Source organism: Homarus americanus, unplaced genomic scaffold (assembly GCF_018991925.1).
Source record: "Homarus americanus isolate GMGI-L3 unplaced genomic scaffold, GMGI_Hamer_2.0 scaffold14393, whole genome shotgun sequence".
Taxonomy (NCBI): Eukaryota; Metazoa; Arthropoda; class Malacostraca; order Decapoda; family Nephropidae; genus Homarus; species Homarus americanus.
Window position 1 is genome coordinate 188811 of NW_024730271.1, and position 21309 is coordinate 210119.

Here is a 21309-nt window from a genome sequence, read left to right on the forward strand (position 1 = left end):
GTGTAAAGGGTGGGTGGGTGTAAAGGGTGAGTGAGTGTAAAGGGTGGGTGGGTGGAAAGGGTGGGTGAGTTGTAAAGGTGGGTGGGTGTAAAGGATGAGTGGAGTGTAAGGGTGGGTGGGTGTAAAAGGGTGGGTGGGTGTAAAGGGTGAGTGGGTGTAAAGGGTGGGTGGAGGTTGTAAAGGGTGAGTGGGTGTAAAAGGGTGGGTGGGTGTAAGGGTGAGTGAGTGTAAAGGGTGGGAGGGTGTAAAGGGTGGGTGAGTTGTAAAGGGTGGAGTGAGTGTAAAGGGTGGGTGGGTGTAAAGGGTGGGTGGGTGAAAGGGTGAGTGAGTGTAAAGGGTGGGTGGGTGTAAAGGGTGGAGTGGTGTAAAGGGTGGGTGAGTTGTAAAGGGTGGGTGGAGTGTAAAAGGGTGGAGTGAGTGTAAAGGGTGGGTGGGTGTAAAGGGTGGGGTGAGTTGTAAAGGGTGGGTGGGGTGTAAGGAGGGGTGAGTGTGTAAAGGGGGTAAAGGTGGTGGTGTGTAAGCGGGTGGGAGTGGAAAGGGTGGGTGAGTTGGAAAGGGTGGGTGGGTGTAAGGAGTGGGTGAGTTGTGGGGGAGGAGTGTAAAGGGTGGTGGGGTAGGGGTGAGGAGGAAAGGGTGGGGTGTAAAGGGTGAGTGAGGAAAGGGTGGGGTGGGTGGGGCAGGTGTAAGGGTGGGTGGGGGTATAGGGTGAGGGGTGTAAAGGGGTGGGGTGGGTGGAGTGGGTGTAAAGGGTGGGTGTAAAGGGTAGGGAGTGTAAGGGTGGGTGGGTGTAAAGGTGAGCTGAGTGCTAAGGGTGGGTGGGTGAGGCAAAGGGTGAGCGAGTGCTAAGGGTGGGTGTAAAGGGGTAAGGGGTATAGGAGTGGGTGTAAAGGGTGGTGGGTGAGTGGTGTAAAGGTGGGCAAAGGGTGATGAGGGTGAAACTATCCTACTGTAAATGACGTAAAAGAGGCCACTTTAATAACTGTATGGTGCAGAGAGAGAGAGAGCTCTGTGTTTGAATCAACTGCGGCAAGGAGTTAGCTGTGTTTCTCAGCTCGTGTCTTACCATATTATTCTTGAAATTCTTTATAGGCATCATGCTTAAACTGTGACTGTCGGTGGTAGTGACTGTCGGTGGTGGTAGTGACTGTCGGTGGTGGTAGTGACTGTCGGTGGTGGTAGTGACTGTTTGGTGGTGGTAGTGACTGTCGGTGGTGGTAGTGACTGTTTGGTGGTAGTGATCACGGTGGTGGTAGTGACTGTCGGTGGTGGTAGTGACCGTCGGTGGTGGTAGTGACCGTCGGTGGTAGTGACTGTCGGTGGTAGTGGTCATGTCGGTGGTGGTAGTGACTGTCGGTGGTGGTAGGGCCGGTGGTGGTGGTAGTGACTGTCGGTGGTGGTAGTGACTGTCGGTGGTAGTGACTGTCGGTGGTGGTAGTGACTGTCGGTGGCGGTAGTGACTGGTTGGTGGTAGTGACTGTCGGTGGTGGTAGTGACCGTCGGTGGTGGTAGTGGCTGTTGCTGGTGGTGTGATGTCGGTGGTGGTAGTGACTGTTGGGGTGGTGATGCTGTGGTAGTGATTGGTGGTAGTGACTGCTGGGTGGTAGAGACCGTTTGTGGTGGTAGTGACTGTCGGTGGTGGTAGTGACTGTCTGGTGGTGGTAGTACTCTGGTGGTGGTAGTGACTGTCGGTGGTGGTAGTGACTGTCGGTGGTAGTGACTGTTGGTGGTGGTAGTGACTGTCGGTGGTGGTAGTGACTGGGTTGTGGTGGTAGTGGACTGGTGGTGGTGGTATTGTCGGTGGGTAGTGACTGTCGGTGGGAGGAGGTGGTGTAGTGACTGCTGGTGGTGGTAGTGACTGTCGGTGGTGGTAGTGACTGCTTGGTGGTGGTAGTGACTGTTTGTGGTGGTAGTGACTTGGGTGGTAGTGACTCGGTGGTGGTAGTGACTGTTGGTGGTGGTAGTGACTGTCGGTGGTGGTAGTGACTTGGTGGTGGTAGTGACTGTCGGTGGTGGTAGTGACTGTCGGTGGTGGTAGTGACTGTTGGTGGTGGTAGTGACTGTCGGTGGTGGTAGTGACTGTCGGTGGTGGTAGTGACTGTCGGTGGTGGTAGTGACTGTCGGTGGTGGTAGTGACTGTCGGTGGTGGTAGTGACTGTCGGTGGTGGTAGTGACTGTCGGTGGTGGTAGTGACTGTCGGTGGTAGTGATTGTCGGTGGTAGTGACTGTCGGTTGGTGGTAGTGACTGTCGGTGGTGGTAGACTGTTGGTAGTGACTGTCGGTGGTGGTAGTGACTGTCGGTGGTGGTAGTGACTTGGTGGTGGTAGTGGCTGTCGGTGGTGGTAGATCAATGGTGGTGGTAGTGACTGTCGGTGGTGGTAGTGACTGTTGGTGGTGGTAGTGACTGTCGGTGGTGGTAGTGACTTGATGGTGTGGTACGTCGGTGGTGGTAGTGACTGTCGGTGGTGGTAGTGACTGTCGGTGGATGTAGTGACTGTTGGTGGTGGTAGTGACTGTCGGTGGTGGTAGTGACTGTCGGTGGTGGTAGTGACCTGGTGGTGGTGGTAGTGATTGTTGGTGGTAGTGACTGCTGGTAGTGAATTCTGGTCGGTGGTAGTGACTGTCGGTGTAGTGACTTGGTGGTGGTAGTGGCTGTCGGTGGTGGTGGACTGTTGGTAGTGACTGCTGGTGGTAGTGGAGTGCTGGTGGTAGTGACTGTTGGTGGTGGTAGTGACTGTTGGTGGTGGTAGTGACTGTCGGTGGTGGTAGTGACCGTCGGTGGTGGTAGTGACTGTCGGTGGTGTAGTGACTGTTGGTGGAGGTAGTGGACTGCCGGTGTGGTAGTGGACTGCCGGTGGTAGTGACTGTCGGTGGTAGTGGACTGTCGGTGGTGTAGTGACTGTCGGTGGTGGTAGTGACTGTCGGTGGGTAGTGACTGCGGGTGGTGGTAGTGACTGTTGGTGGTGGTAGTGACTGTCGGTGGTGGTAGTGGACTGCCGAGGTGGTAGTGACTGTCGGTGGTGGTAGTGACTGTCGGTGGTGGTAGTGACTGTCGGTGGTGGTAGTGACTGTCGGTGTAGGGGCTGTCGGTGGTGGTAGTGACTGTCGGTGGTGGTAGTGACTGTCGGTGGTGGTAGTGACTGTTGGTGGTGGTAGTGACTGTCGATGGTGGTAGTGACCGTCGGTGGTGGTAGTGACTGTTGGTGGTGGTAGTGACTGCTGGTGGTGGGAGGACTGCTGGTGGCAGTGACTGTTGGTGGCAGTGATTGTTGGTGGTGGTAGTGACTGGTGGTGGTGGTAGTGACTGTCGTGGTGTAGTGACTTGGTAGTGGCTGTCGGTGGTGGTAGTGACTGTCGGTGGTGGAGTGACTGTCGGTGGTGGTAGTGACTGTTGGTGGTGGTAGTGACTGTCGGTGGTGGTAGTGACTGTCGGTGGTGGTAGTGACTGTCGGTGGTAGAGTGACTTGGTGGTGGTAGTGACTGTCGGTGGTGAAGTGACTGCTGGTGGTGGTAGTGACTGGTTGGTGGTAGTGACTTGGTGGTGGTAGTGACTGTTGGTGGTGGTAGTGACTGTTGGTGGTGGTAGTGACTGTTGGTGGTGGTGAGACTGTCGGTGGTGGTAGTGACTGTTGGTAGTGACTGTCTGGTGGTGGTAGTGACTGTCGGTGGTGGTAGTGACTGTTGGTGGTGGTAGTGATTTTCGGTGGTGGTAGTGACTGTCAGGGATGGTAGTGACTGTGTTAGATTTGACTGTTGGTGGTTGTGGTGACTGCTAGTGGTAGTGACTTGTGTTGGTGGTATGACTGTCGATGGTGGAAGTGACTGGTGGTGGTGAGACTGATCACTGACTGGAGACCTTGCTGACTGATTTAACCTCTGACCTCAATAATGTTTCCTCAGATGTGTTGTTTTTCTTGGTGGTTTCTCATCTCGTGTGTGTGGGGGGTTACTGACAGGTGGGGGAGAGGAGGAGTTTTGCCGAGTAATTTTTCTTCAGTATGTGCGTGATGTGACACTGTTGAGTAAGCAGATTTTGTGAAAGGCGGGACAGGTGTGTGTGTGTGTGTGTGGGGAGGGGGGTAGACTGCAACACACACACACACACACACCTGGAAACTGCAATTATAAGAGGATAAGAGGAGGAGGAAGAAGAGAAGGAGGAAGAGGAAAACAGCAGCAGGAGTAATCTGTAGGAGGAGGAGGGGGAGGTGGTGGTGGTGCAGGATCTTAAAGGTGTCCTGTCATACCTCCTCAGGGCAGCGCCGCAGCTCACGTGGTTACACTCATTCATTCACCATATTGCTGCCCACTTCCCTATCCTCTCCTACCGGTATCCCCTATCTTACACCTGCCTCCCATATCCTTGTCCTTCTCACACTCTTCTCTATCACTCCATCTTGTTACCTCCCAACACACTTTCAACACTTCCCTGCGTGTTAATGGCTAATGTTTCTTTCGTGTGTGTGTGTGTGTGTGTGTGAAGATCATCTCCTGGGTGCGGCCCTCCTTCAGCCAGCTGTCTTAGCCTATGTAAGGTATCTGGGTTGTTTTGCTCATACTGTCTCTCAGTTGTGTTATGCTTTATGTTTTTGATATGAAGTGAACTTACGTTCTTAGAGAAGTCTCATTCTGAGTCAGTTTTTAGCTGTACCTCGTTTTGTACTTTAGATTTAATTAACCGGAGGAAAATGTAAGGGAAATGTTAAAACAGTTGCAGTATATTTCGTAAATCCTGGTCTGTGACGTCAATAGTTAATGTTTTCATTCAACCTCAACATTGCAGCTCATGTTGTCATTTACAGTGAAGATGAGAAGATCTTTAGATAGTTGGACGCCTGCAACTAAGGAGGCATGTCGAGTTAGTTTGTTGATATAAATTTGGCTTTTATATTTGTATCCTTAATTTTGATTCATCAGGCAGTGTCATTAATGCCTCAGAACACAGGTAAAAATGGTTGTCCCAGTGAAGGATGCATTGTTCACTTCCTTGATGGTTGTGGCGGGGCAGACATGATTTTTTTTTACCTTGTGGCAGCCAGCACCTGGGTGACTGGAATTTGGGTTTTGTACTTAAGAGCCTTTCTTTAGGTGTGTAGGAAGCATTTTGACAAGGTAGTGTGGCCCAGCATCGGGGGAGGGGGCGTAACTTTGCAAGGGTGTTGGTCTTGGGGTGTAGGGGACATTTGACTTTATGTACTACTAAGGACACAAGACTTGGGCACATACATCATTTGGTTGAATTATTATGGAAGATGGAAATGTCATCCCCCTCTTCATCTCGCCCTGCACTTCCGGCGCCACCCTTTTGTAGATGTGAAGTTAAAATGTAATATCTGCTGAGGTTACAGATGTAGCCGTTGACGTCACTGGTCATGGGTGTGGTTAACTATTACTTACGCACAAGGGTCGAGGATGGAAATAACTGCAACACTCATATTTACCATTCGCTGTGTACATGTATTGGAGAAAACAACCATAGAGCTCTCGTGTTTTAGGGTCATCAAGTCTGAAGTCAAGACCACAGCTTTGAAAAAAGCTCTAACCAGCTCGAGTTGCCACTTAGCTGAAGTGAAATACTGTATATCGCCAGTTGTGCAGTAGTACATGAGCAGAAGGGACACTGCTGGGGTTATTGAATCTATTCTAGCTGAACTCGTGTCCTGGAAGAACGCTTGCACTGTATTACTACTTTTTTTGTGGCATGACGGAATTACGTTTGACATGCACTAGTTGCACTACCATTTGCAGGAATGTGTGATTTAATGGTCATCTTTGAGTATTAGGTTAATGGCCGGCTTGGAATATTGTGATATTTAAAGTCTGGAATTATCGGTTTAATGAAGCGCCTGCAGTGTTAAGAAAGGGATGTGTGGGAGTGTTTGTTTAATGGGTGGTTCTGATGTTAGTTTGATTTCATTTCGAGGTATTAGTCTTGGGATAGCCAGCTCCTGGGTGTTATTTAATAATAATAATAATAATAATAATAATAATAATAATAATAATAATAATAAGAAGAAGAAGAAGAAGAAAATTGGCATATGGCATGTTGAATTATGATTGTTGGAATATCAGATCTAACGGGAGTTTTTAAGAGCTTTAGATTGAGTAATTGTATATTGAGCAGAAAATGACAGGTGAAGTGAATGAGCCTCTGTATATAGCCTTATGGCAGTGCGTGAGAAGTGCCTGGCACCGTAGGACAAGGCTAATCAATATAGCGGCTGAGTTGGATTTACTTTTTTATTCATTTTTAGATATTTGTGGAGGGTTGGGGTCACACTATGTGTCATTGGCCAAGTGAAGGTCATCCCTTGGATATGAAGGTAATGGCTGGATGACTTCTTCATTTGCCCTTAATTGGTTTTCAGACACTGGCATGATTATTTTCATTGCCTCACTGGACCTCCTGAACAGTTTGTGTTAACACTTAATGCCTTCTCTTGACGTTTAATTTGTGGGAGCATGAAGAATGGCGTAGTTAGCTTGTGTATGTGTGAAGTGCTGTTAACCTAGCAGTTAAGTGACTGGTGTGTTTATGGGGGAGATATAGGGGCAGCTATTATGAATGTGTACAGGTACAAGTATCTGAATCTGTCCATGAGTTGCTTAGCCTCATCTACCATAGCTTTTAGGTGTTCCTCTTAGGTAACCCTGGATAATTTATAATGTATACAGTATTGGGAGTAGCAAAAATGGCTGGTCACGCACTCTGAACACACACACACACACACACACACACACACACACACACACACACACACACTAATATAAATAATAATGGAAGCCCCTTGAAATCGAGGATGGCCGGCCCAAGGGCCTCCTGGGCGTGAATTTGTTTAAGATTTAGAAGCTGTCGCCAACACAACAACCACACCCTAAGTTAACGAGCTGCATGACACAGTGTCTAGGAATAGTCCGAGAAGACCGGACAACTCGCCAACTGCACTGGCTAACCACTACCCCAGAATACGATTCCCAAATCGATTAACACACACACACACACACACACAGTCTGCCACTACAACAAAATTCGGCCCATAAGAGCCCACACTGATAGATATAAGAAGAAGCACCATCCCATCTATTGTTAAAATAATAAATAGCTCCTGATTTGCGTACTGTACAGCCCTGTAAATGTATTGAACTTATATTATTATTATGTCTAAATCACATGTAAGTTTGTATGTTTTCAGCCACCGGCTGCAACTCTATTAATAAACCGTTTATTATTACAGGTTGACAACCCTTTATCCGAAATTCCGAAAACCGAAAAGCTCTGAAAACCGAAAGTTTTTTGTGGATCAATTTTTTATTTATTTTTATTTATTTATTTTTTTTAAACAGGGATTAGCCCACCCAGGCATAGATTGCTGACCCACATTGGGGCCTGGGGGGCGAAAATGTAATAGTAATACTAATTATAATAATTATAACAATAATAATTCATAGTTAATTAAATTTTTAATTGCAAAATACACCAAAATAAAATAATAATGAGAACAATAATAATAAAATATAATAATAAAATTTATAATAATAATAATAATAACAATAATACTGTATTAATATAATAATAATAATAATAATACAGTGACCCCTCGGTTAACGAACTCAATGCGTTCCAGAAGGTTGTTCGTTAACCGAAAAGTTCGTTAACCGAAACCATTGTTTCAATGGGTTTTTGGGTAATTGGTTCCAGCTCACCGAAAATTTCCTAAATTCAACAGAAATGGTAGAAAAGTTCACTTACTTTGAGGTGTGTATGTAGAAGGCTCCTGGATGATGATGATGGGAATTAGAATGGGGGTGGAGGAGAAGGAAGAAGAGAAGTCACCCCATGGCACCATTTCACCCATAAAATTTTAGTTCTCTTGGTGTATTTCAAGATTATTTTCTTTAAATCAACACTGCACTGCATTATATATTGTCAATATGTAAAATATATTTCAAAATGACCAATAATTTGCTTGGAAACACAGAAAAAAGCGTTTAGTTGGAGAGTCTCAAGCAAGATGTTACCTCCAGTGAAAACAGAGAGAGACTAACGCCTGTCTGGTGTGTTAAGAGGCTGGATGCCGCGCATTAAACTAGTTACTTTACCTTCAATTATATTCAATAATTGTTAGAATGACTAAAAAATTGAATATTAAACTTTTAAAATTATTGAATAGTATAAACTTCTTGATATTTACTAAAATAGTAAGGAATTTAAGCCCTAGAACCGATTCATATATTGGCGGACTGATACTGAAGCTGGTTGCCCGGTCAGTGCAAGCGAAAACATGTTGAGGTCGGTTCGTAAGAAATTCGTTAACCGAATTGAAGATCCTTATGGAAGGCAGTTCATTAACCAAAATTTCGTTAACCGAGGCGTTCGTTAAATGAGGGGTCACTGTAATAATAATTTAGAAATACAAGAATGAAAAAAGATAAAAAGTGAGAAACACGACCTAGACCTATGAATTATATATTATTATTATTATTATTATTATTATTATTATTATTATTATTATTATTATTATTATTATTATTATTATTATTATTATTATAATTATTATTATATTTTCGACCCCCCAGGCCCCAATGTGGGTCAGTGACTTGTGCCCGGGTGGGCTAAAAAAAAAAAATAAATAAATTCTGAAAACCGAAAAATTCCAAAATCCGAAATGCCACTGGCCCCAAGGATTTCGGAAAAGGGATTGTCAACCATATTATTATTATTATTATTATTAATTATTATTATTATTGTTATTATTATTATTATTATTATTATTATTATTATTATTATTATTATTATTATTATTATTATTATTATCATCGCCGCTGGCTTTATCACTGGTATCAGTGCTGACGTTTTGCTGCCTTACCCGAACAAAACATAAGATCTCAGCCTGCGACCACGTGCCTCAACCTCCCCCCTCCCCCCACGCGGCCTGTTAACACGTCAGATGTGGCGGCTAGGGGGGAGGGGGCGGTGTTTACCACCGGGAGTGTCATCACCACTGGTGTGAGTGCTGAGAGGGTGCATGACGCAGATCACCCTCTTGAGTGCCCCCATCCACCCAACCAATCACGACCTGTTACCAACAGATGTGGCTGGGGGTGGGGGGGTGTGTTTCACACGGAAGTGTCATCGCCACTGGCGGAAGTGTCATCGCCGCTTGCATTGCCGGGAGTGTTATCACCGCTGGTGTCAGCGCTGGCGTGTAAGTACTGGCGTCTTACTGCCTTACCCGAACAAAGATTAGGGGGTGGGCGGTGTTTACAGACAAGAGGTCCTGATTCTGCGAAATGCATGGTTTAAAAGACGACGTGGCCGCCTGGACTCCAGTAGACTGCCCCCTCAAGTGATGCTGTGAGGACCAGCTAGTAGTGGTGAACAACAACTCCCAATCCTGGCCGAGTCTTCTGTACTTGAACAATTTACAAAGTACTATCTTCCCTTGGAACACCACACTGGTTCGCATTGACCCGCACTTGTAAGTACATTACAGCCAAAGTGATGATATATCCCTCAGTACTGAAATATTGTGGACTAATTATGCCTACTCGTTCCTTCCTTATCTGGAGCAATAAGACAACGCGGAATGAAGTGTAGCTAAGATTAATAGAGTTATGAACTTTGAATCATGTCATTATGTTCAATAATCAATTATAATTAAGATAAATTGTGTGAGACTAACTAATTATGTATCAGATAGATCACCATGTAGTACTAATGAACGCCTTGTTGTCTGCAGGTTTTGACCACATCATTAAATATTGAATGCATCAAAAGACGGGTTTCAATCATTCCCTTCAACTTGCCCGTCACCTGAACGTCCTTAACTAAGGCGTTTATTATTATTATTATTATTATTATTATTATTATTATTATTATTATTATTATTATTATTATTATTATTATTATTATTATTATTATTACACACACACACACACACACACACACACTCACACTCACACACACACACTCACACACACACTCACACACACACACTCACACATGTCAGGCTAGGTTTGCTGGTGTTGTGTCCTGTCATAAATGATTCTTTGCTGTAGCCTCCCTGACCCAGATTTGTTAATATGCCCGTGGAGTTTCGTGTTGTGACTTAAAACAATTTAGAAAATATATAATGGTTTTCTCTTTGCCTCCTCCCTTCTTCTCCAACCAGATTTGCATTTGTGTACAAACTTAACAAATATGTCGTCCTAAAAAATATTACTGTATACAGTGAACCCTCACTTTACGCGGTCAATTGAACCCATGGCGGCCCGCGTAAAGTGAGAAACGCGTAAAGTGAACAACATAACATATGGGATTAATTGAAATAGAGACCGGGCCGACCCCCAAACTCCACTTTTTCAGGCACAATACCTACGTTGTAGTAAAAATAACTTCTTAATTTTATGATGGTATGCACACACAATTAATAATTAAGAGAAATGTCAATAATATTAGGTTTTTTAACACTTACATTAGTAGAAAAGATGGCTGGGCACACGGGGATGGGGGGTTGGTTCCGAGGCAGAGGGCAGATTATTGGCCCTCACCTGTATCCTTGTATCAATTGTATCACTATCCACCACAGAGGCTTGCAGGGCCTCTTTGTCAAACCCATCAAAGTCCATATAAGTCCATATCCTCACTATCATTATCACTGACTTGGGCCGGCTGTGGCGGGTGAAGAACTCGGTAATGTTTTGATGATTGGGCGACCTTGTGCGCGCCCTGCTCGCGCCGCTCTCCACGTAAAAGGGTACACACACCGCGGAAAGTGAGCATTCCGTGTTCGGCAGGGTACCGCGTAAACGTGGAAACGCATAAAGTGGGACCGCGTAAAGCGAGGGTTGACTGTAGAGTATTTTTAGGGAGAGAGAGAGAGATGCTATTGCATCATGAATTTAGTGGCAGCCAATGTAGATTTACACATTGGATGTCTGCCCTGTTGAGTCCCATTTAATATTATTTTCTTGTGATCTATGCTTGGATTTACCAGATTTTTTATATAAATTTCATATTAAGAAAGATAATTTCTTCAGTGGACTGCATTTTCATACGATAATATTGTAGTCTGAAGCAATGTTATTTTCTTAGAAAAGTTAATTTAGAAAAAAAAAGAAGAAAGATTTGTGGTACAGTCTCACCCAAAAGTTTGTTAACTCTCCCAGCCAGCTATTGCTGCACTGTCTGCTTCAGATGTTTGAGAGTCTGTTTCTTCGAACCTTTAGATTCATTCGTATCGGTTTCATGTTCTGGTTGGTACTGAGACAGTTTCAAACATCTGAAGCAGGCAGTTCAGCATTAGCTGTCTGGGAGAGTTAAAGAACATTTGGATGAGACTGTACAGTACAGTATTTGGCGTGCCATAATTCTTGTCTGCTGCAGTCTGACAATCATTGCAGGAAACTTAACACTCCTGAAATTGCTTGGCACATACATGGCACATTATCATATTCAGACTAGGTAAGTGTCCAGTTCTAACTTAAAAATAAGTACAGTACTCTAATCCAACAAATACTGTACAGTACTGTGCTATACTTATAATATTGGGCCTTCCCAATACAATAGCTGTATACAGCATTTTTGTCTCACAACATACAGTATACTCAAAGTGAAGATATGTCCATAGTATGTATATATAGCCAACTACTGTACTGTATAGTGTGATAGAAATACATATTAATCAAACAAAACCTATGCCTGTTAGACAGAGTTTGGTTAAGTTAGGTCTGGTTAATTTGTATCTGGTTATAATTGTTATTCTGTGCACATACAGACACCTAATTCCACCAGTGGGAGAAACTGGGGATAATTTACCTCACATGAATGCTAAACAAGGATAAGTAGACTTCCAATAATAAACAGTGAGACAATTTGACCAAGGATAGCCAACAAAACCATCAGATGCTTATATCCAGATCAGATGTATTTTCATCATAGGACAGTGAACTGTTCCAGAAACTGTAGAATGAGGCTGTGTATGGTTGAACCTTCCTCAGCAGAGTGCCATAAGTTTTGAAGTGATTCCTTCCTTCTGCATGTGGTAATTGTATGTATATTATGTATGTATGTATTCCATTCATATATAGTATTTATTTAGCCAAGCCAGTAGCGTGTGGCAATGCATTCATCATGTCCCACACGCTTAGTAAATGTGCCTGGCAACATCTGGAAGCTGCTACATGTATCACTTGCCACATGTCGCCTGAGGGCTCAGTTGACACTTAGTCAGAGTACGGAGTGCCGTCTTGCTTGTATCTCTGCATGTCCAGCAAATAGAACCTACAAAGAACTCTACAGGTGTTTGTGTTTGCTCCTGTAGGTAGAACTTAGTACCCAGAACATGTACAGTAATGAGTGAAGATTTATATTTTTTTAAATTCACAACTCATCCTTATTGCTGTAGTATACTGTACAGTATCTGTGATTTAAGGAAAGTCAGATTTACTGAGTAAGTTGATGTATTGCAAGAGTCAGTGATGTACAGTACTGTAATGTTGATGCTATGTTGTAATAACTAGTTATCAAGCATGAAAAAAAATTATCATTTAATTCTGTGAATGATTTTTGCCAAGATACCAGTACACTGTATTATTTTTATTATTTTTTATTACAGTTTGTAGCTACGTAAACAATAGTGAAGAGGTAACGAGGATGCAGAAAACAGCTATAGCGATGGTCACTCGCCTAGGGACAGTGTTGGCAGTCTTGCTAACTCTTCCTCAGGCGTTTGGTCACAACTTCATACGGCGAGGAGAACCTTCAACTTTTACATATAAGAGAAACTTTACCATGCCTGGGGTTACTCCCAAAGAGGTAGGCAGTATTTTTATACTATAACAATGATGATGTTGTATTTTATACTGTAGCTCTTATTGATGCTAAGTTTTTATTTTAAGAAATTTTAATACCGGTATTTGTGTTACTTTTTCTATTCCACTTGTAGCTGTTTAATGTACAGTATACCAGAGACTTGGAATAAATTGAGCTTGTTATGCTCTTTCATGAAGTATTTAATAAAAGATCTTTTCCTTTATCTGTACGTGACTGCTATACAGTACTTAGTATCCCTAATTCTGCTGTATAGGAGAACATTTACAACCCTCTTGTAGACTTTATTCACCTCTTGTCAATTTCTTGTAAAGGTACAGTACAGTTGAGTAGAGTACAGTACAGTAGAACAGTACAGTACAGTACAGTACAGTACTATCTCCGATAGCCGGAATTTAAATTTTCTCTGGGCACATTTTTCGGAAAATTCAGAGAAAATTTTTCCGTTTCCTGGAAAATTCCGGGGATGGGGATTTCTTTCCGGATTTGAGAGATGAAAATCAGGCGCATTTTCTGGAAATTCCGAGAAAAATTTTCCGTTACCTGGAAAATTTTGGAAAATTCCGGGGATGAGGGATATTTTTCCGGGTTCGAGAGATGATGTAATGGGCAATTTCTGGAACTTCCGAGAAAATTTTTTCATTCCCCGGAAAATTCCGGGGATGAGGGATTTTTTCCGGCTTTGAGAGAGTCGTCTCGATACCCAGAGATCTCTCATTCCTGGAAGTGCTCTGCACCAATTGTTCCGGCTAACAGGGATATCATTGTACAGTACAGTATTGGGATACTGTTCATATACTCATTTATCCCCCCTTTGGTGTCTCATCTGGTTATCAATACAGTATTCCACAGTAGAATACCTCTTCTTGCTAACATCACTCTTGTACATTCTCTCCAGTTTTCTCTTCCATCCATTTATTCACATTATTCAGCTCTATAAGTTGCCAATGCTATTCTCATTTTTCTTTGTGTATGTACTTTACAATTCTGAAAAATCCACCTCTGACTCATTACGAAATCCCTTTCAGCTTCCTTCAGTAACTAAACTAGCTACTTTTACTCTTTACCTCTTCGCCACTGATAGGCTCGTTAGTTGCTTGGGCGGTCGGTCACGTCTCTGTTACACACCGTTGGCAAGTACTGGGCATCTACTGGCCCCTGAATGTATCTGAACCTGTTCCAGTGCATGTCAAGTCTGGTCTTGAAACAGCTCACACTCGGTGCCGTCACAACACTCTCCGACAGATTGTTCCAAGAGATCACAACTCTCACTCCGAAAAAGTTTGCCCTCACAGTTTTCTGGAGTTTTCTCGAGTTGTGACCCCTTGTGGGGCGGGTGTCAGCCAGCTCCAGGTATGGACACTCGACTGAGTAGTGCCCTTTGAGATGTTTATGCACATCAATTAGGTCCCTCCTTGCCTGTCTGTAGTGTAAGCTAGGCAGTTGCAGGCACTCTAATCTCTCTAGATAGCTTAGGTGCCGAAGTGCAGGCACCAGTCTGGTGGCCCTCCTTTGGACATTTTCAATCAATTGACAGTCCCTGGCACATCTCGGGGACCAGACGGGGTGACAGTACTCCAGGCTGGGAAGTACCTCACTCTTGAAGATCGTTATAAGGGATGGACCGTCTAGATATCTGAATGACCTTCTTATATGACCTAATGATTTAGTTGCTTGATTCACCTTCTCACAATGGCCCGAGAACTTAAGTTCCTTGTCGACATACACACCCAGGTCCTTTTCTTATTTAGTGTTTATTAATGCAGTTTCTTCGTCCTGTTGGGACACATGGTATGCCTCTTTACCATTGGTACATCCCAGGTGCATCCTCTTACATTTCGTGACATTGAATCTTAGCAGCCATTTCCTCGACCATTCTTGAGGCTCACAGAGATCTTTCTGCAGCTCTTCACAGTCTGTTTGGTTCTTACTTTCCCGGAATAACTTGGCGTCAGGCAAGTGTACAACGTCAGGCATGTCATTTACGAAACCAACAAACAACAATGGGTCCTATACACTGCCCTGTGATACCCCACTTGTCATGGGTACACTGATGATTTTGTACCATTCATCACCACACACTGCTTGCGATCATGCAGAAAGTTTCCGATCCATGCAACAACACTTCCTAAAATCCCGTACCCTTCCAGTTTAATTCTCAGCCTTTCAGGGGACACGCTTTTGAAAGCCTTGGCAAAATCTAGGTATACTTTGTCGATGTTTTTTAGGTGGTTGCATTAGTTATTATAGGAATCCTTAGAAAACCAATGGCTTACCTTTCTATCCCTATGATTTGAGATGTGGTGACAGTCTTGCTAGGTACTGTCTGTGTGAGTCATTTGAGGGTTTCTAATTTGTCAGGGCCAGGCAGTTTTTTATACATGATCTTGTTTCTGTAAATTTGTTTTTCATCTAGTTTACAATTTGTTAGAGGAAGAAAAATAACATACAAACCAGATATATTGTGGATTATCCATCTCATTTCCTGCCTTCCTTTGAGGTATGTGCAATTGTGCAGCATTGAGTGTTGTATTTGATATGCATTTCCATTCACTATTTTGTGCAGTACTGTGGGGTATAATTGTAGCTAGCCTCTCCATTGTCAGTCCTTCTGCCCATATTTCTTATCAGAATACTGGACTCCTTACTCTGGTCTGCATTACTCATCATTTCTGATTTATGCAGCTCATTCAGTCTCTCAACTTTTCCATTAAATCTGTAATAACTCCAGCACTACACTATACATATATATATATATATATATATATATATATATATATATATATATATATATATATATATATATATATATATATATATATATATATATATATATATATATATATATATATATATATATTATATATATATATATATATATATATATATATATATATATATATATATATATATATATATATATATATATATATATATATATATATATATATATATATATATATATATATATATATATATATATATACACACATACAGTCATCTTGGTAACGTCGACCAAACAATGTCCGACGATAATCGTCCGTGGCTCCCCCAAAAAATAAAAATAAATAAATAAATAAAATAAATCTTGACGCCTGCTGGACCACCACTCCACCACCCTCTGGCAGAACAAGTGATCTTCCCCATACTGGTCAGATATTATGTGTTAAAGGAAGATGCTTCCTTGATTAGGCTATTTAACATTTCCTCCAAGTGTGTTAACCTACATCTATTGAGGATAAATCCTTTCACCTACAAATTGACAATAACACATTTGCTGTAATCAGACATTATCTAGTTGCCTCAACAATTGCAACCCCAGTTGCAATTGGGGTTGCAATTTCAAATTCTATTAGCAGCATTACTAAGTATAGTGAAGTCTCTGGTGCACTCTAAGATTAGAGAAAGGAGGAGGACTCAGGTGTCTGATGTGAGAGAAAAGCAGGGCTAAATTATGTGGGGACCAAATAAAAAAACATAGCAACATGTTTGTGGACTACAGTATTAAGTGTATCCTTTTTCATCACTTTGCTTCAATAAACCTAGCCATACCTATGTGTGTTTATGATATTTTATATATATATTAACTGTTAGTGGTATACATGGTGGTAAATGGGGAAACTTGGGGTTGGGTCTTGGGTGCCTAGAACCAATCAAATAAATCTAGGTTCTGTACTTTCCGTTATTGGCGGGGTCCCAATTAGGCACTATAACCAAGGGATGACTGTACTGTACTGTATATACATGGCCACTGGCCAGTTATTTAGATGATACCCTTAATTTTAGGGTACCAAGTGACAACACTAGGATCCCGTTTCCTTTATCAAGGAATAAACAATTAAAATTTAAATTAGCTTTTTAATAATAGGACCTAGAAGAACCTGAATAGCCCTAAGCGGGCACAATCACGTATGCATCGCGTATTCTTATAGATTAATGCTGCAAATGCGTTATCTAGTGAATTTAGTCAATATTATTGCAGTAACAATGGACCTCGTGCAAACCTGTGTACATGTACTAAATGATTACGTGCTAAAATGCTATGTGTCTTACCAAATATGACTTCTTTACAGGTATTAAATAAATTTTACCTTACAAAAGAATCCCTCCAATGTAAGTTATATTCACCCGAATTAGTTTGGGTGTGAAATTATATGAGAAGAGCTTAGTCACTCTTAAGTAATGATAAATAAACACGCGGAGCAGACCTTCAAGCGCCAACTGTCAAATCTTATCTCAAATAAATAAATAAATAAATAAACAAACAAACAAACAAGCATGGGCAATTCCTCACCTCACCTCACGCCCCCTCCTCCCAGACAAAAGGTGGTGATTTCTTTATGTTTATTTTATATAATATCTCAGACTAAAGTTGGGATAATATAATTTGCTGAAGTCCCTTCACCAAGACAAGGGTGTTTAATATATCGTCTATATTTTGCTCAAGATATAAAAAATGTAGTACATTAGTGTACAAAATACTGTAGTACATTTTATAAGTTTTCAACTGTATTTTGGGTAGATTTACATAAATTTCTTCATTTATTTTCATCCATTACATACACACCAAACTAAAAAGCATCTAAAATAATAAGCCTTAGTGCAAAGCTAGATTGCACATGTACTAATTTGATTACGGTACTAAAATTGTTATGTCTAGTGCAATTACAACATGTTTATATTCAAATAAATCAGTATCTTACAAGAATCAGCTATATTAATTATATTCTCCTAGGTCATATCCTGGCATTTAAAAATGAAAGAGAAGCTTAGTAGGTCACCATTAAATAAACACACAGAGACCTTAGCCTCCAAACTTATCACCTCAACCACCCCCCAACCCCTCGGCACAGGTAGGCGTGGCTGGCTCCGTCAGTCCCTCCTCCCTCCTCCCTCCCTCCTCTCTCCCTCCCTCCCATCCTGGCTTTTTAAAACACGGTTTTAACATATAATATCTCAAGACTAAGATTTAGGAAATTATAATTTACATTACTGGAATCCTTGCAGGCAATAATTTGAATATAAACATCATATATTTGCTCAAGAGATAAAAATTTTGTACATTAGTGTATGCAATGCTGTAGTACATTTATAAAAAGTTTTCAACTTCCTTATTTTTGGGTAGATTACATAGATTTCTTCATTTATTTTCATCCCATTTACATGCACACACACCATGTACTAAAAGCAGTAATAGAAATAAATGACCTTAGTGCAAAGCCCCAGTGCACATGTACTAATTTGATTGCGGTATAAAATTGTTTTGTCTGAAATTGCAAATTATAGCATATTTATATTCAAATTAATCAGTATGTTACAAGAATCCCAGCTATGTTAATTTTATTCACCAGAGTCATTTCACTGGCTTTTTTATGAAAGCAATCACCTAAGAACTGATATAAATACACATCGTTAGACCTGGGCCGTACTTGCCAGCTGTCCAAGCAATGCTGCCTCCCCCTCCCCCCCGCCCTTTCGCTCTCCCACCCCTCTCGGCGTTGCTGGAATCCTTGTAAACAGTGAATAATTTAATATAAACGTCATGTATTTTTTGCACAAGAGATAAAAATTAATCACCTGTATCATTACAGTAGTGATTTAGAGTAAAAGTGTATGTCGTATAGTATTCCACACCCCATAGTATAAATAAAAAGTTTAAAAGTTTATGTGATGATCGATTATCGCCCATTTCGTTAACGTCACGTTTCCAAGAACGTATCTAGGACGTTAACAAGCGCATGACTGTATATATACCCTGTATATACAGGTACTGTATATATATTATAAATTAACAAAAACTCGGAAATATTGCAGTAAAACAAACACGCACGCATGCTCTCTCTCTCTTCTCTCTCTCTCTCTCATTTTTTCATAGTTTTTAAACTATATTTGAGATTTAATGTTAATACAGTACAGGGTATTATTATTTCCTCAGGCAGATGCTTACTTGTGTACGGCAGTGGAACTGAATGAGAATCTAGAGGGAGGGTAGTTAAGTTTGACCCTCTAGCCTCAGCCAACAGGGCCCACCACATGCTGTTGTTTGGCTGCTCAGACGTTCCCCAAAATATGAGGGATGGCTACTGGTAAAGCTGCTTTCTATTAATTTTAAGTTCCTTCTACTTTTCGGTATAAAAAGAATTACTGTACAGGCATACTGTAATTATATTCAGAATTGTTAATATACTTTTTCAAATATTGTATATAAATTGCTTGAAAAATTGTAATCAATATTTTAAAGATATATACCAAACATGGTTCAACATACATACAACATTGATTATTCCAAGAATGGTATAATATAATTAATTTATTTTTATGTAGGGACTGTGGCCCATGGTGTATGTGAAGGAAGCAGAATAATGTATGCATGGGCTAAGAATGCACCATCCACAGTTCTACCTAAAGGGGTTGGCTTTCACATTGGTGGGAAAACAGGAATACGATTTTCAACACTTCAAATCCATTATGCAAAGCCATTACCAGATGGTGTGGCTGACCATTCTGGCCTACAAATGGAGCTTACAGAGCAACAGTAAGTATCACAGGGATTAAGAAGATTATCTTAAAATCTTTTAGGAGAATTAGTTGTAGTACAGTACTTCAGTTTTGTAGTAGAGCTAATGGTGTTTATTTATTTTTTACCCAATTCTCCTGTTCTAGAAAACATACCTTTTGTATGTATCTTGGAAAAACTCGGCTTGAATGTGGATTTTGATAGATAATAAAAGAAAAGAGGAATAATTCATGTCATTGTGAGAGGACTAAACGGGCATCAGACATTTTCCTGCACATGTTCCTCACACTGCTATAGCATCTGTTGGCTTTTTTCTCCACTATACAGGCCATGCAAACTCTGATCCTTCAATATATTCCTTGTGGCAGTACAAATTTCTTATCTTCATCAGGTTAACCTCTTTTAATGTAAGATTTAGTACATTATCCTTATTCATGAATACTGAGTTACCAGGTAAGAGGCCATTTGGAAGTTCTACATATAAAGATCAGTTCCCACTGCAAAAGTGGTTTGGTGATAGGCAGAACATCCAGCTGTAAAACTTGCCTTCAGAGTTGCATGATGGCAACAGGGACATTGTGTCATCTGGTTGGCAGCATATGAATCTCTGTACTGAATGCTTAATTTTGAAAGATAAATACGTTGAGACTGCTCCTTAAGTTGATTTGGCTGAACAGTCTCTGCTCCCAAAATTTATTTTTATACAATATTCTTCCATTTTTAGTTTCTGCAAGTGGTTCTGCTACAATTGTGGCTCTTGTACAGTGAATTATGGTTTTAATTTATGAGAATTTTAATAAACTAAAAGGTTGAATTTTTTAAATGTGTGAGGAAGTTGATAGCCTATCTTGATTTTTCTTTCATTCATATAATATTAAAAATATACATTTTGGAGAATTGTATGATATTTTTTGTTAGACTTTTGTTATTGGTTTTACCTTTAGAGTTAACTAAATCTTTTGGCAATATAGTTGTGTAGTTTATTAAGGTAGATCTTGATGGATCAACTGTGTGTCAAGATAATTCAACTTTTAATTAAGTGTCTACCTTTTCAGACAAAAGTACAAAGCTGGGATATACTTACTGGCAGCTGGTAATATTGATATCCCGCCACACACTGAAAGTAAGTCAATACTGTAGTATAAGGAAAGTTTTATTCTAAAGAACAAACAGATTTTTTATATACAGTAGTAACATTTCACATTACAGGACCTTAAATACTAGAGTTTATTTTACTAGTCCATTACTATGAAGGTCATATAATAGTCAGTCATGATATGAGTGACACAGTATAGTGGTCCATATAGATAATGCATTGTATTGGGGTACATTCAGGACCTGACTGGCTTTAGTCTTCCTCATATGGGGTTTGAAACAAAGATTTGTATTTTCCTTTTATGAGCTAAATAAAAAAATTATACTTCACCCGCGTATATGAGTAGATGCACCGCGTAAAATGAAATTCCGGTTCTGGCGGTACGTAAATGTAGAATCGCGTAAAACCAGCGTAAATCGTGGTATTACTGTATTATTATTATTATTCAATTATTTTTAATAAGTAGATACCATTTCATACTGAACCTTAAAGAATGTCTGTTCATTTGTTATTAATGTATTTTACTGTATATACTTTATCTGAATAAGGAAATTATCCATTACAGTATTAGTCAAGAATAAATTGAAATTTTTTTATTTTCAGAAACACATGCTGATATGAACTGCATGATTGGAAACTCTGGTGAGCCTAAAGATATATATCTGTTTGCATATCGTGTTCATGCTTACGACTTGGGGACCGTCATCTCAGGATATTTGTTTGATCCAGAGGTAAGAGTTGAATTTAGTAGAGATGACATTTGTATATTCATACTTGCATATACATGAACATACAGTACTCATATACATTACTGTATATGTACACATGCACTCACACACACATAGAATTTTTCAGTATATGCAATAC

At 40.9% G+C, this 21309-nt stretch overlaps 1 protein-coding gene across 1 annotated transcript in view; it reads left to right on the forward strand.

The window, feature by feature from the left end:
- The window catches only part of LOC121866941 (peptidyl-glycine alpha-amidating monooxygenase B-like), a 91966-nt gene that overhangs the window by 18873 nt on the left and 51784 nt on the right, over positions 1–21309 (forward strand). Inside the window, 7 exon segments of the mRNA XM_042366693.1 lie at positions 12615–12814; positions 18765–18813; positions 18816–18915; positions 19154–19162; positions 19164–19364; positions 20402–20469; positions 21046–21173. Coding sequence (XP_042222627.1) covers positions 12653–12814; positions 18765–18813; positions 18816–18915; positions 19154–19162; positions 19164–19364; positions 20402–20469; positions 21046–21173 — 717 coding nt within the window. The 5' untranslated portion in view covers positions 12615–12652.